At 36.2% G+C, this 16,791-nt stretch overlaps 1 protein-coding gene across 7 annotated transcripts in view; it reads left to right on the forward strand.

Annotated features, from left to right (window-relative positions):
• Window positions 1-16,791, forward strand: part of ATP11A (ATPase phospholipid transporting 11A) — a 118,376-nt gene that overhangs the window by 60,521 nt on the left and 41,064 nt on the right. For all 7 annotated transcript variants that reach the window (XM_068180178.1, XM_068180180.1, XM_068180181.1 and 4 more), the window contains exons 3-7: window positions 7,932-8,021; window positions 9,162-9,242; window positions 10,748-10,855; window positions 13,647-13,775; window positions 14,291-14,394. In XM_068180178.1, the coding sequence (XP_068036279.1) occupies window positions 7,932-8,021; window positions 9,162-9,242; window positions 10,748-10,855; window positions 13,647-13,775; window positions 14,291-14,394 (512 nt within the window). The remainder of the gene's footprint in view (window positions 1-7,931; window positions 8,022-9,161; window positions 9,243-10,747; window positions 10,856-13,646; window positions 13,776-14,290; window positions 14,395-16,791) is intronic.

Here is a 16,791-nt window from a genome sequence, read left to right on the forward strand (position 1 = left end):
GGTGGTAGAAAAATCTCAATGTTTCAAACGTAGAAGAAAGAAAATAATTGACTGAGCAGGGAGGTGGCTTGCCTTTTTCTGAAAAAAAAATTATACACATTTTGATACTATTTACTTTTTGGTGGAACTTAGAAATTAAAAGGAAACTAAGTTAAACTAGGCAGTCATAGCAGCTACCAAAGCTTAGTGAGAAACAACCTCATTTCCTTCTGAAACAGGATGTTGCTTTTTTGAAAAAACTGATAAATTATAAAATAACTTTTTAGTACAAAACTTCCTTAAGGTTCAGGCGTCATGTTATTGTGCTGGGAATATAATTTTGTATTTAGTAGTTTTTAATGAATTTCTCCTCTGTGAATTCCTTCAATACCTTTTAAGCCCATGTCAATTCTCAGAATAAAGAACAGTTCAACTGTAGAAATGTTTGCCAAAAGAAACTATGAGCCTTTATTTTAAAACTTCCTGCTAATTTGAGTTAGTCATTGTCAGATGCAAGGATTCAAATACAGTTAACCCCTGTTTATAATCTTGTTTCTGTTGGTGGTCTTCCACCGTATTTCCTGTCCAGGAGGAATAGCCTGAGCCTGTTCAATAATTGTTTATGTGAAAGCTGCTCCATGCCTTTGCTCAGTTTTGGTCTGTCCCTTTTCCCAAACCAGTGGAATCATGCACAGATCATCCAATACATAGCAAACTATGGATTTATTTAGTGGCATGATTCCCTTTTCCTGAAGTTAATCTAATACTTTCCTAGAATTGCTATACTTCAAGAAGCTAATTTGTTGACAAAGTATGGATTTGCACTTCTTGTTCTACTGGAATGAATGAATTGAAGACTGATCGAATGCGTACATTTCTCTTGAACAGAGGGGAAAATTGTACTGAAAATAACATCTTTTTTGAAGGAACAACATGAAGTTCATTGGAACATGTTTAATTACAGCTGCTTATCGCTTTTGGAAAAAAAATCAACCCTCCCAAAACCCCAAAAAGAAAGAACTACAAGAAAGAGCCAAAGATTTCAGGAATTCTTGGGTAGGAGTAACCTGTTTAATGAGAGCCAAGAGAATTTCCTGTGTGTTAGGGACACCTGGCAAAATTAGAAAATCCACTAAATTTAGGCAGGAGACCAGATTTTCCCCCACCATATCACCATAGAGAAAGTTGGGTTAAGGAGACTTACAAAGGCTTTTACTCTTCATTTCAGTCTGTGGATAATCAACACACAGTATTTTGCCTTGGTGGTCCTGTCCAGTTGCGGACTTTTACTGTCATAATTTAATAAAGAGAAATTTTACAGCTACAGAACCCACTTATGCCTGGGTCACCAACATAACTGGAAGCAGCAGGGCTTATGCTCCTGTTGGATGATACTGAAGAGTAGTGGGGATAAGACTCTTGCATGAAAGGCAATATTGACTCTACTCTTAGTGGATGCAGAACTATTACTTGAAGAATTTGCCCTAAAGAGATGTCACTCAAATTGTACATGAAATTACAAAGTGCTTATTTGTGCTGTCGCTTTATTTCCTGTTCCTCCTTATAGAAAAGCAATCGGTGTTCTCAGTTGGGAGAACAGGACCACTCTTATTTCCTACTTTGTAGTGCTATATATATGAATCAAAAGCGATCCTGGTTTTGTTGCACAAATAATGCAGTCTTCAGTTGTCTGCTTCTTTAGGACTTTTCATTAAATACTGATCCAAACATTGATTTCTGTGATAGTGGCCTGAGACAATAATGCTGTGTGTTGGGAATCCTATTCATTGCAAGGGAAACCTTAGCTACCTTCAGTGCTAATCTGATTGAATTGACTCACAATTAATTGCAATGACTAATAGTTTAATAAAATTAAGTAATTCTGACATGTTTCAGCAGATGTTGTTGAAATATTCCTTTCTTTCAGCAGAAATTCATGCCCTTGTGCTGTACCTCTTCCCTGCAGCACTCGCTCATAGTGCTATTATAAACACACAAAGACTGGGTCTGCTCTGATTTCTCATCTTGTTGCCACATTTAGAAAAAATGTTAATACTGAAGCTTAAGGAAATATTAAATCACCTCTATCAAGATGAGCCACTTGGAACCCAGCAGACACCTAGGCTGTCCCACACTTTCCAAGGTGATGCTTCACAACTGGAAGCCTTTGTATGGCCTCTCTAGAGCCATGACATAGCAGTTTCAACATGAGGAGTTCAAACACAGCCCTGAGCAATGATATTTGAAAGCCAGAAAAGTATGCAAAGCTCACAGGGGAAAGAGGCATAGTCATGTGTTTGTGACAGGGACGTGTATGGGACAGGGACTAATGCAGGAAGTGCTGTGTGTGCCTTTTTCTCATCTGCTCTGAACGCAGCTGTACCACAGAGCTCTTCATTTCTGCCTGGGTAATCCCCCGACTCCCAGCCACACTGGGGGAAGCAGGAGGTCAGATCCTATGCTGCAAGGGCTGAAGGGTCAGGTGTGCCCAGCCCTGCCAAAAACTGAGCAGGGCAGGAGCTGTTAGAGATGCTTGGCTGGCAGTAAAGCTAAATGCCTCTGAATCAATTGGACTCTGAAAGGGGCCAGCTGCGGGATCTCAATACATGAGCTGTGATGGGAGTGGATGAGTGTGCACTTCTTCCAGGCACAATAATACCATTTCCTTCTGGGGACCACTGCCAGTGCCTAGACAGAGCAAGGAAAAGCTCTTCTTTGCTCTTGATGATCCTACTCAGCATGGGATTTCCAGGTTAGAGGTTCTTGGCAACCTCCCTTGTGCTCCCTGGAGAAGCCATTTACCCTTCTCAAGGCTCAGTCCAGGGTTATTAGCAATATTTTGTCTTCTGCTGGTACTCCCTCAAACAGAGCTTTTTAAGTTTTTGTATCAGTGTGGAGTGTTCATGTAGCGAAAGAGAAGCAGAAGAAGGAAGGAAAACTACAGGTCCAAACCTAATGCCAAGGAAGACAGGTTTAATTCTTTTCTCTTTACAAGTGAGAAAGTGAAGCTTGCTTGCTCTCACACGCTCTTTCTTTTTTCCTTGTATTCTCTGTGACTTCTGACTTCAGTCAGTCATCCTTGCTGTAAGTTTTTTTTTTTCTTTTTTTTTAAATTATGATTACATAATTACAGATGCTGGGAGATTTCTTTGTCAGAGGAGTTCCTGGAGTTAACAGCCTGTATTTGATAGGACTGAAAGTTCCTGAACAGAGACTACTAAAGATAGAGTTGTTTGTAATAGAAATCCTGTTTTTTCAGCAAATGTTTTTAAGGAATCCTATGCCAAATTATTTATGTTTGTTCATCAAGTGTGCCATTTGATCTAACTTCCCCAAATCAGTTTCATTTTTGCACTTTTCTCTGAATGTACTGTTGGTTGTTACTCACCTGTTAAAGCCCTACATGTAGCAGAGCTTTCACTCATCCTTGTGTTGTGAATAACCTTGTGGTATGGAGAAACTGAAGTCCCTCCTTCAGTGGAGCGATAAACACTGTGCAGATGGTGTATATGTTAATACTTCTGTTAAAATATTGTTGTGTCTTTCTGCATTCATTCCAAATTGTCATAAATATGGCACAACACTTTTCAAAATATTGCAATTCTATTGAGTAGCATATAAGCACAGAAGTCTGAATTTTTTTGCTTCGAGTCAAAGTCTTCACATAAGTTTAATACATTAAAGAACATAGATCAGTTCTGCTATAAACTTCCTTTATGTTTATAAGCAAGTCACTTGAGTTAGACAGGGCATACTCTCAATTCACTTCTTATGATTTCAGATAATTACTGATTTCCTGGTTTTTTTAATACCCATTGCAATAGTTTTCTGTACCAATTCCCTATATAGATAGACAAATCATGTTTAGAAAATAGTATTTTTATAAATAAAATTAACTTCAAAGAAACTGTGGAACTTTTGATCAGACCTTTTTCAGTTATTCTATTGAAGAGAGCTACCTATACATATATATGTAATATTTATGCCATTTTAGTAGCATAATACTTTGTAAGGTGGTGTTATATATAAAGTGTTATGCTCAGTACCTAAAAAGAGACTACAAAAAAGCCGGAGAGGGACTTTTTACATGGGCATTAAGTGAAAGGACAAGGGAGAAGGGCTTGAAGCTTAATAGAGGGTTGGTTTAGATTTACCTTGAGGATAGTGAGGCATTGGAACAGGATATCCAGGGAAACTGTAGATGCTGCACCTCTGGAAGTGTTCGAGGTTGGTTTGGATGGGGCTTGGAGCAACCTGGTCAAGTGGAAGGTGTCCCTGCCCATGGCAAGGAGGTTGGGACTAGATGCTTGAGCAGATCTTGAAAGTCCTTTTCCACCCAAACCATCCTACACTATCCACACATGCCTGCAATCTAGTTTGCAGTTTTAAGAATGTATTGTTTCTTGGTAATTGGTATAAAAATGTGATCATTAAAAATACTGATGTCACCATGGACACAAATGAATGCAAGATCAGTTTTTCTCTATACTACTCTGATTTTATTGTCCTCGGGATGGATTTTGTTTTGTGGAAAGGATGAGAATCATCATAGGAAGGCGTCTACAAACCAGGGCTAAACCAATATAGTAAATGTTTTTATTGTAGTACTTTCAAACATTTACAAGAAACAGTCAAAAAGGTTGAATGAAAAGAGTGAAATCAGGATGTGTTAGAAGAGAGGTGGTGACTATTTAAAACAAATAATTTGTAAGAAACTGAGGTGTTGACAAAACTCAGTACAAAGTGCTTTTTCTTACAGCTTCAGCTTTTAAAGTGATTGCTTAAGGAACTCTCCTTTTACTTAAAATATCTACCTCTTAGGGTGGAAAGAGAAGCTTGAAATATGAGCCAAAATTCTGGCATGTGGATACCAAATGGAAAGGTCAAAATACAGTGTCAAGAACACTGTCTTTTACATTTTTGCATTTGACTGGCTTTGGAGGTGTTGTAGCTGAAAGCAAGATGGTATCAGTAAAGAGCAAGATGGAGCCAGGGGCATGAGCAGGAATACTATGGACGTGCTCATAAATGCAGAAATAGACCAGCACTGCAGGTGCTACTGCAATTATAAATGGGAAGAAAATCTACTTGAATGATGATGACACCAGATTTATCTTACAGACTCTCGCACAGTGCTTCAAATGCATCTGTTGGCACTGTGTGTTGTTCTTTTGGCTGGATGCATAATTACTACTACTTTGTGTCTGATGTGTTACCTCCAGTATGCAAAAAGCACCCTTGTGCTTTGGCCTCTAGGTATTTTGTAGCATTTGGAAAAGATCAATTAAGCCATCTCCAACTTGAAAGCTTATCTAAATAGTGTGTAACTATTTGGATAAACTTATATCTTTCAAGTGAATTATAGAGAAAAAAAGGTTGTTATATATACATAAACTACTTTTCAAGAGTTTACAAAGAGTATGACTAGAAATTATCTGAAGAAGAGAGATGATAGTACTAACTCTCAGCACGGTAATCCGATGGATTTAATATGGTCAGTTTTAATGACTTTCCTTTAAAAATTTTTGTTTTATTCCTGTCTAGCTAGGGTAGAGAAACTGCCTTGAATGCAGCAGTCATGAGATAAATCTTGTTCTGAGTGGCAGCCCCTCAGTTGTCTCTCTGAGGCGTGATTGTGTTGATTAAACATTACTTGCCCATTTGTAGATACTACTCTGAGCTACTGATGGCTTGGGTAGGGAAAGGTCTGTCTAGACATCTTAGTGTTCTTTCTTGCCTGAACTGCAAAAATTATTACTTCTTTGTTGAAGATGAATGGGCAGAATAAAGACATACTTAGTATGCTTGAAATGCAGTGTCGTAAAGTGCTAAAACTTTGTCAGATTGAAAATAAAGTTTTAAGAAGCAGTCTGTGTTAAAGAAACATCCATTTTATGAAGCACTTTTCAACCATAAAAGTGATTTGTTCCCATGTTACTCACTTTTATTCACCTAAGAGAGTTGCTGATCAAAGGTGGAGGTGTGGTTGACCACAGCTTGGCAGGGAAAGGAGTGAACAAAAGTTGGAATAGGAGGAGGATTGGATACTAAGGGTATAGGTGAACAGCCTTTTTATGGATTGTTGTTTTTATTGATTTACTTGATTCCTCAATCAGATATTTTAAATATCTAGTCCAACAATAAAATGCTCTTACCACACATGTAGTCAAAGAACCCTCTAGGACATTTAAAATGGAAGTTATTATATAAGACATTACATTTTTATTTAATGAATGGTGATTTGGGGGGCTTGTGTAAATCATTAAACTTTTAATGGTCAGAAGACCCTTTACCATGGGAAAAATAGTATTTCTATCAAAAGAGCTAAAAAGAAAAATGGAAACAAACGTTTTTCACTTTTCTTTCCCAGAAGGCAAAGTTTCTTAAAAAAATAAATGGATAAAATTAGAAAATAAAGATAACTTACCTGATAATCATGAAAATATGCAGTTATTGTCGTTGAATAGATAGATGGTCATCTATCATAACAGCAGTTTGAATGATCAACATTGTTGTGCAAGGAAAAATAACCAAATGTAACTCATTCTCTTTGAAAATTCCATGTAGCTGGATAATGAGTGGTGCAAACTGCATTCCTGTCTGATGAAAAGTGTTCTGATTGCAAGACTAGAACACTTGATTTTCTAGCTGTTGCATGTCTGCCTGCCTGAGTTTTGGTTTGCTCACAGGTGATTTAATACTAAACTAGCTGTTATGCAGGATTAAGTGGTAATTTAGGGCATATTGAGGATAGATAATGATTTTTGGCACACAACAGAAGAAGAACATTTCATTCCTACACATGTTCAGGCTTTGACACCCAGGAAGTAAAAAGATTGCTCTATGTAATAGGGTTTCATATACATTTAAAGTGTATTTCTCATAGATCCTTCTCGTCTCCAGATATAATAGGAGTACTTTCCTTCTGGAGCTCTGTCTTTGCCTTCAGGGCCAAATTCAGAAGATGTCTAGCTCTTGGAATAATTTGGTTATCAGCAAGTATAAGTGCACTCTGCCAAGAGGAGACAAGGCACATTTGTAACAGAGCAAATAAATTAGGATAAGCTTCTTTCCCCATCTCATTTGAAATGAAAGTTTTATTGGACTTGTCATTTTATTATGTGTCAAAGGATAATTTGGATAATAAGATGATACAGTGTAAGTTTTCTCAAGCTATTTTTCAAACCTTTTTACACAATTTTAGCTGACATTTTTTTACATCTGTTCCAATAAGCAATCCTTGCCATGTTTTGCTGGAGCTACAGAGTGACCTCTGTAAAAAGAGTGTAGTTGAACCTGCTGCAGGGCTGGGGATGGGGACTAGATGATGTTAAGGTCCTTTATCACTTTAACATGACTTCTTAAATTTGAAGTTTTTACATTTTCTGTTTGCAGCTTTATGTACTGTATCTTATGTCATTTTACAACACTTATTTGTAAGATCAGTGCAGAAATATGCAGCCACTTGCTCTTATTCACCACTGTAGTTTATCTTGAGTATTTTTGTGTCCCTGCCAAGGAACAAAAGAGCTGACGGCATTTATGTGGTTGTCTTGCTATTACAGTGTAATTAACTCTGAGTGCCACCTATCTCAAGTCGTGAATACAACATAAAAGTGAATTAAAAGTGCTTTTTGAAATTACTAAGATGCTTTTAAAATCCATTAACGGCTTTAAATAAACCATTCCATAACTAACTAACTCTGGACAAGTATTGTTCCTAGATAAAAATGATTGCAGTCCCTAGTACAAAGATTATTACAGTTCAGGAAAACAATACTATTCTAAGAATACATGATTGTCAGTTAAGATCCAAATTCAATAAATTATTAGACTAAGTAACAAAAACACTGCTGCTTCTTGTTTAGTTTCATCTTCAAATATGAATTATAAAATTGAATGTGAATAATATTTTCTTCACAAACGCTCATAATCTGTGCATTTGTTTTCAGTACACGTTTTGGAACTTTATACCAAAAAATTTGTTTGAGCAATTCAGAAGAATAGCTAACTTCTATTTTCTCATCATTTTCCTTGTTCAGGTAAGCTATGCCTATTTCCCAGTAAGTTCTGTGCTCTTCCTAAAATAGGGAGAAGTTGAAAAGGTTTTAAAATTACCTGATTTTGATGACCATGGAGGTAAATGGTTGTGCCTAGAAAGCCTTTTTTACACTGGTGATGTGCCAGAAGAGGTTTTATTTAATTTCCAGGTTGTCAGTGTGAATTTAATCTGAAGAGAATTTGACAGCTGCACTAGTTGGATGGCAAGACCTATGTCTTGAAAAAATTGAAAATAATGTCTGTAATTTTTATTTTACAATAAACATCCAGGTCAATAAAGCTGTTACTATAAATTCTGTTGATGACAAAGTTTTCTTTGTTTTGCAAAAATACTATATTTTATAACAAAATAATATCTTGATCGCAGTTTTCCAACTGTACTGTGATCAAAGCGTATGAGAACTGAAATAATAGGTACTGATATGATGCTTCCTTAGGGAGGTACATAAATACTTGTTTTTGAAATTAGTTCCATGAATACCTAGTGTGCTGCTTTATAGATGTCTTAGTTCTGAACCTGTCGCAGTCACTTATTGTGTTAAATAATAAAAATCTTACTAAGTTAAAAGCTGCATTACTTTGCAGACCAAATCCTGTAGAAAAAAAGCAGTGCAGATTCCCAGCACAACTTAGATTTTGTCATTTGCACTCCCTCTGTGAATTCTGCCTCTTTATTTATATTTGCAGAAGTCCCAGCTCAATAATTCAGAATTTACTTTGTGTGGATAAGAACAGTTCTATTGTATAACATGTAAATCCAGTGCCATGCTAATTTCTAATGGTGCTCCATAATTTTGCTTCCAAAGCTGCAGCTTTCCCGTTTAATACTTCCTTAAAGTCTTGCACTTTAAGGCAAATAAAATCAGATGTAACGAGGCATTAACATCTGATGTTAATGTGATCTAACTACAATATTGTATCTTCTTACAGAATCCAGTTTTCAAATTTTTATCTGTATAGTACACATTCTTAAAGTTGTATTGAAATACTGTTTTTTTCAATTAAAATTCCTTGATGTCCTGTAACATATTCATGAAATTGCTTGAAAGATCTTAATTGAAAGATTGACTGCTTACATTCACAAAAATATAACCAGAAAAGACTTGTTCTTTTTGTTGCAGTTAATTATTGATACACCTACTAGTCCAGTTACAAGTGGACTTCCACTTCTGTTTGTCATCACTGTCACAGCTATCAAACAGGTGAGTAATGTAGTGAACAAAAATAAAACTAAAAGAGAGTTGGGTCAGTTTGGGTTTGCTGTCCAAGCAATGCCCCCTCCCAGCCTCTTACCCACCACAGCCTGCTGGTCTGCTGTGGGAGAAGGCTGAAGAGAAAGCCTTGATGCTGACACTCTTCAGTAGTAGCCAGAACACTGGGATGTAACCAAGACTGGCTTAGCCCCAAGTACAAAGCACAGGACTGTTGTGAAGAAAGTTAACTCCACCCCAGATGGACACGAAACAGAATAATTTCAGTTGTCCCTTAATAGATACCTTACTACCTTCACAGTCTTTATGCTAAATGCAGACTTCATGAGTCTTCAAAGAAGCTATGGAGAGTTGTGTTTCTCTTTCTTTACAGTGGTAACTATTCATAATTGAGTATATTCTATAGTTAAATTCAGCACTTCTTGGTGAGCAGAAGTTGTGGTATGTGCAAGAACTAGTATTTTAGTGTGGCTTTCCCACTCTTAAGATTTTGAATGCTACACTTAGAAGTCCTACTGTTAATAGTGACCTACTAAAGCCTGGGTTATGACATGCTATGCCTGGTACTGCAGTTCTGTGTATTTCCTTGATTTTTCTTCCCAACAACTTGTGTACATTTTGGCACCTTCTTGAGGAGCTGTACCAACCTCTGGAAGCATATTACACTAAAGTTATAAAGTCTGTGTGAGCTCCCAGATTATTTTTGAGAGCATCCATGGTGGTGATACTTTTGTTCTGCATTGAATTTTCAAATGTACTCAAGAGAGTTAGATCTAAAAATGCTATGGACTACAAGTGGTATTTTCTATCTCTTAACTTAACCACTGATTACTTTGTCAGTCCCAATCTTTGTCATATGGCTGGGCCTTTTCAATAGAAAGTTGTAGATTGCCTACCCTTTAGTTTGTCTGCTTGTATAAACCACAAATTCATAGGGTAATTAAGCACTAAAAATAGGGTACTCTGCAAAGTTTCTTGAAACAAAATTCTTCACAACTATATGTTGTATATACAGTTAAAAGGTTTGGCTTAATTATATGACAGCCATCAAATATGGCAACCTTTTGTTATGTCATGTCTATCATCTTACAGGATAAAGTCCCATTCTTCCAAAATATATTGCCTACACTACCACCTTCTTGCCAGCTGCTTTTATAAGCACTGCGCACTTACTCGAGTCAATAGGTCATGAGCAAGAGATGATCATGTAAATACCAGAAACTGTTCTACACTTCAGAAGCCCTTATTCATCCAAATGTCTTCATTGAAATACATGGGGTTTTTAGACTAATTGTAATCACGAATGCTCTTTTTCATAGATATCCAGTATGACTCTAGTACTGACGTGTATCACAATTTTATTTGTCCTAGTGAGAATATTTTTCCCTTACAGTAATCAAGGATAATTCTTAAAATTCTTCTTACAAGCTAGAGCTATCCTGTGTCTTTATAGCCAAATGTGCATCGCTGCATTATTCCATTTCACTCTTTTCTAGGGTTATGAAGATTGGCTGCGACATAAAGCTGACAATGCAATAAATCAATGCCCTGTTCATTTCATTCAGCACGGTAAACTGGTTAGAAAGCAAAGCCGAAAATTAAGAGTAAGTAACTATGACTTAGCAGGTTTTGTGAGTCAGACTTTACTTCACCCTTCTTGTACACTTCACACATAAAACAAGTTATACAGAAATATAGTATGATGATATAGCATTTATTGCATTTAATTATTAGATCTACTGTATACTAATTTTTAGTTGTATGTCTCTGAATAAAGTATTTTTATAAAATTAAACTCCTATAGAGTTAAACTATCTAATGAAATTAGATAAATCTCACTTATTATCATAATTCTAAGATTTTATTTTTAGATGTTACTATTGCTGTGTTCTATCAGGCTGTTTTGCTTAACTGGAATTAACTTAACTCCTTCCGTAAATGTTACTTTCATTTTCCATTTTTAACTTGGAATTTCTGTCATGATTTATCTTTTCTCTATTTTTTGTCCACTGTGATTATCACAGAATCATAGGATACATTGGGTTGGTAGGGACCTTAAAGATCACTCTAGTTCCAATCCCTGTGCCGTGGGCAGGCACACCTTGCACTAGACCAGGTTGTTCAGGGCCTTATTTAACCAGGCCTTGAACACTCTCTGGGAAGGGTATAATTACTATTATGCACATTAATAATTTATTTAAGCCAGATTTTGACAGTCAGTGCTATGTATAGAGATGCATGCATACGTACAGACAAAACACATTCTAAATATTTTCTCAAAACCCAGCAAATCACAGTCTTGTCATTGACCTGGTGAATGCTGCTATATTCCCTTTTTGGTATATTTTCAAAAATTAATTTTTGCTGCTTGTTTTTTTTTGTTTTTTTTTTTTTTTGTGAGCAGATGAACTTCTTAACATTATGTTCTTTAGAACTCAGAAATTTGATAGATATTTGGAATTTTCTTAGTTTGAGTATGTTTGTTTGGATGTCTTTTTCTGCTCTGCTGTTTTTGGGCATAAGTGTATGAACAATGTTAACAGCCTTTCTGCTGTGACATTCCATTTGAGTGTGATAGCTTCTGCCTAGGGCTTCCTGGTAATAAATAAATTAGGACATCACATGCTTGAGAATTCCAGGTGTATTAACTAACCAGTTAAATATTCCAAACAAAAATATTCAAGTACCATGTAACTGGATTTTGAATTTTAGTGGTTAATCTGTCGCCCATATTTTCTTAATTTCTCTCCTGTTTATTGCCTTTCAGAGGGTGTATATTGAGTGACTAAATGATAGGAGAGACAAACCTTGAAAACACTTGCATAGAAAGGAATATCTGTGTGTATTTATAAATGGGTGAAATTCTCAGATCTATATTACATGAGAAAACAGACTAGGTTGTAAAAAGTACACCCCTCTGCACCTAAAGCCTGAGGACACTTCATTAAAGAAGGAAAAAAAAGAATTGCTAAAAAAATTTCTTTTTCACACAATCAGAGAATGGTTGAGGTTGGCACTGACAGTTATGTTACTTCATTTTATTGGAGGTTTTCTGGTCCAGCCCCCAGCTTCAGTAGGGCCACCAAGAGCTGTTTGCTCAGGACCCTATCTAGACAGGTTTCAAGTCTCTCCAAGGATGGGGACCCCACTACCTCCCTTGGGCAGCTTTTCCAGTGCTCAGTCAGCAGCATGATGAAAACGAGGTGGAGCCTCCACATTTGAGGTTGTGCCTACTGCCTCAGGTCCTGTCACTTTTCACCAGAAAGAACCTGTCCCTGTCCCCTTTGCATCCTTAGCTGACATAGTGGCAAATACTGGAGCAGCTTTTAAATTGTATTAAGATGCTATGTACTAGTACTTTTATTTGGCTTGGATTGAGGAAAATGAGAATTTCATACCTGATTGTTGCAGATATGCTTAGGGTTTGTGTTCTCCTGTGCCATATGTACAATCTTCAATTTTTCATTGCTATTGGTTAAGGAAAATTTTTTTGTATCTACAATTACATAAATCTCATTTTTTATAATCATTCTAAAATTTTATTTTTAGATGGTACTATTGCTGATTATCAGACTGTTTTGCTTAACTGCAATTAAATGACTCCTGTGAACTGCTAAGGATAGTGGAATTTAACTTTATAAGGGTATAACAAGCAATGATTAAGCTGAGTCTTATTATGACATAAAAGTATATTGAAGAGATATTGACCTACATGAAAAATTGCAAAAATTGTGTTTTTTATGGGATTTTTATTAAAACCCTGATATTCTTAGAACATGGAGTATGTCTTTGCCACTTGTTTAATCTTCAAAATTGTAGAAAAACTCATTTTTCTTGAATGATTTGCAAGAATATTTTGAATTTGTAATTGGTTGGCTGTTCTGTTGCAAGATTCTGACATGCTGTAAAATATTGCCTATGTTTCCATGAGTAAAAATTATTTTGCTCACCTTTAAACATGGATAAAAATAGGATGGACTTCTAGTCAAAAATTCTGCTAAAAATGTATCCTGTTTTCATCAGCAGATTAAATTACTGGATTTTTCAGCTGTATCTAAGAGCAGCTCATATCTCCTGGTGTTTTTGAAACAGTTTTGTTGTATTTAGTCTTAAAACAAGGAAAATATTTTCCATCTCTCAAATAATATTGCAAAACTTATTAAGACTCTACTTACAGGGTGGCTGTCCTGAGCGGAAAGCCAGAAAGAGTAGATCTCAGTCATTCCACAATGTATAATTCAGTTTTCCAGAGATATCTCTCTATTTTTTTTTTACTCTTGTGGTAAAATCCTGGTGTAAATAAAAATAGTTGAATTTTCAAAATATTTGTGTTAGGAAATCTGAAATTTGGGCTGCTACATGCATGAATTTTATTTTCTTGTGGTTTTTCCTTAGGTTGGAGATATTGTAATGGTAAAAGAAGATGAAAAATTCCCATGTGATTTAATATTCCTATCGAGTAGTAGAGGGGATGGAACATGTTTTGTTACAACAACTAGTTTGGATGGTGAATCCAGTCACAAAGTAATTAAATGTTCTACATTTTTTTTTCTAAGGCAAAGTTTGCTTTTAATTTTTGACACAGATCACAATATGACTTCATGCCTATATGTGTAAGCAGGTACAATAATTTGTGTAATTTATGTTTCGACCATCTGACTTCATTTCTCTAAAAGAAATATTATTTTATGAAAAGTTTTAAGACATTTATTTGTGATTTTGTTTGTGTCCAGTATAGGCATGCAGATTGCAGTGGTAATACTATAATGTTATATATGCTTATATGCTTTCATGGTGACCTGATTCATGAGTACACTGCAAGGTACTTGCACATAAGTGTAGAATCATTAAAAAACAAGGTAGGAAAAGACCATGTAAGAAGATGCCCAAATAGGAGCATTTATAGATGCTTCTTATTTGAATTATGAGCTCTTAGATAAAAGTTAGTAAATTTCATGCTGAACTGCATTGTCTGTACAGATTAATGTCTTGTGTATATGTTCTTTTTTATTTTATTTACATGTTTTTATTGATTCCAGACTTACTATGCTGTTCAAGACACCAAGGCATTTCACAATGAACAGGAAATCGATGCACTACATGCTACCATTGAATGTGAACAACCTCAGCCTGACCTTTATAAGTAAGACAATAATTCTTACTCCTTTCATTTAAGGTACCTGAGCAATAAATCATAAAAAATCATAATGAAAGGATACTGGCTGCATCTCTCTGGTTAGTGAGCCCCAGAGTGAGCTTGAAGTCAGGTAGGTCTTCCATCCATACTCCTTTTGTGCAGGTAGCTCCCTAGGTGTGCTCTGGGGTAGTGATTTCCAAAGGGGTGTGGCACAAAGCAGTCCACTGAGGAACATGGTGAAAATTTTAAAACTTCAGTTTCTTTTTTTTGTAATACAAAAATAAGAAAGAAGTTAAGATTTACTAATACTTAGTATACTTCTTGATATTGGCACCCATACCCTCTCTGTCACATAAAATTTGTGAGGTTCTGCAGAGGAAGAGAGTGTTCCACGATATGGAGAAGTTGCCTGTGGCATTCACTCCTTTGCTTTCAGCATATTGCAAAGTATTGTCATTTATATGCACCCAGTTAAATGGATTTACAAATTATATTATATAGTTCTAACTAAAATAACACAAAATGCTGAAGTGGCCTAAAAAGACTCTTACAAAGACATTGCAGATTGAAGATAATACTAACATTCTAGCACAAATGAACAGTAAGTAAATGGCAAGCATTTCTAGTCCTGGTAGAGGACTTCATCAGTCACATTACAAAGTAAAGCCACTGTCTATCTAATCAGATCTGACAGGATGTCAGCCAGAAAAAAATTAAATTGTCAAGACTACTTGAAATACAGATTTTCATCTGCTGTTGTTAACTGTGAGCCTCATACTATAGGCTTTGAAATATCAGCCTAATGACAGCATGAAGCCATCATGATTAGGAAAACACTTTAATGCAGAACATGAAGAAAAATGTCTACAGTTGTATAAAGTCATAAAATACTCAGTATTTTACAAAAGAGCTGTACACAATTCCACTAAACCTAATGAGAAATCTTGAGAAGCCCCTTTTGAGGATTCTTTTCTTTCTTAATAGCTATATAAGAAGTCCTATACCATTGAGGGAGCACTTGTTTTTTCTGCCACAGTAAAAAATAGCTGAAATAATACACTGAAAACAATATGATGTCAAGCTAAAATGCATTCTTTTGGCAGCAAATACTGTTGGAAGATGTAGAAGAAACATTGCTTATTTCTAAGGTGTGAAGGCATCTCTTTTCTGTGATCTTGGTGATTAAGAAGCTGTTTTAGAAATCTGCTTGAGAATGGGTTCTTTAGAGTATCAAGTCCATCACTTTCATGATCCTTTTTTTAAATAGTTGGCTCTCAAAGTGAATGACTGCAAGTTGAAACTCATGCTATTATAGATGGTGAAATTCTTTGGGACAGCTCTTGACACACAAATAATGAGAACATTTATTTGTAGTCAGCTTGTAGTATTGTGATGCATCATTACCAAGTGTACATTCTTGTCTTGAGATGTGGCCCTACCATGTTGTATGTTCTCTAAGCAGACAGGTTACCACTCCTGTGAGCCTCAGAGGTTCCATTTTGGGGTAACAGGCCCACCAGCTCCCCAGTTTCCTCTACCATTGAGAACCCCAATGTCCAGCTTAATCCCCCTTGCATTAGATTGTCCACCGGAACAGTGGTATTGCAAATACAGTGTACTGAGTCTAGCTGGAACGAAGTCAGTTCTCTTCGTAGCAGCCAGTGTGGTGTAGTGTTGTTGCTCTGAGACTAAAAGAGCATTTATTGCGCAAGATGATTATAGCTATTGTTGCCACATTTTACAGTGTCAAACTTTTTGTTCCTCATTTTGCCCCTCCAGCAAATAGGCTGGGGATGGACACAGTGAGGATGGCTGACCTCTGTTGACCGGAGGGTCTGTGCCATATAGTGTCATGCTCAGCAATAGAACCAGGGGCAGGGGCAGTTTTCCAAAGCAGCTGTTGCTTGGAGACTGCTTGGACATTGGCAGGCTCATGGGAGGTGGGGAGTGATTGCCTTTGTGTCTCTTGTTTTTTACCTTTCACTTATTAAACTGTCAAGATCTTGCTTTTGGTCTTCCAGTTCTCTTCCCTGTCCTGTTTGGGAGGGAAGGAGCCAGAGGCTGATGGCTTAGCTGCTATCCAAGGGTCAAGCCACCATATACAGATAAAATGTACTGACAGATATTAAAAGGAAGAATTACTTACTTGGCTCTCTGCTTTGGTGTGCTTTGGTTTTAATTTAGCTGTAGGCTTTAGATGTTGTAAAAGATAGTAATTGCACTGACTTATCTCAGGTAGTTTAGGGAATAAAACTTTTTATTTCTTGTTCATGGGTCTACTTAGAAGATTTATCCCTAATTTTTACACCTCTTTATTTGCAAAATTTATGTCAAGTTACCATTCTCTGTATTTTTGTATTTACATGTTTTAAGTGTATATCTATATGTATCTCTTACATTCTT

The sequence above is a fragment of the Anomalospiza imberbis genome, chromosome 2 (assembly GCF_031753505.1).
Source record: "Anomalospiza imberbis isolate Cuckoo-Finch-1a 21T00152 chromosome 2, ASM3175350v1, whole genome shotgun sequence".
Classification (NCBI taxonomy): domain Eukaryota; kingdom Metazoa; phylum Chordata; class Aves; order Passeriformes; family Viduidae; genus Anomalospiza; species Anomalospiza imberbis.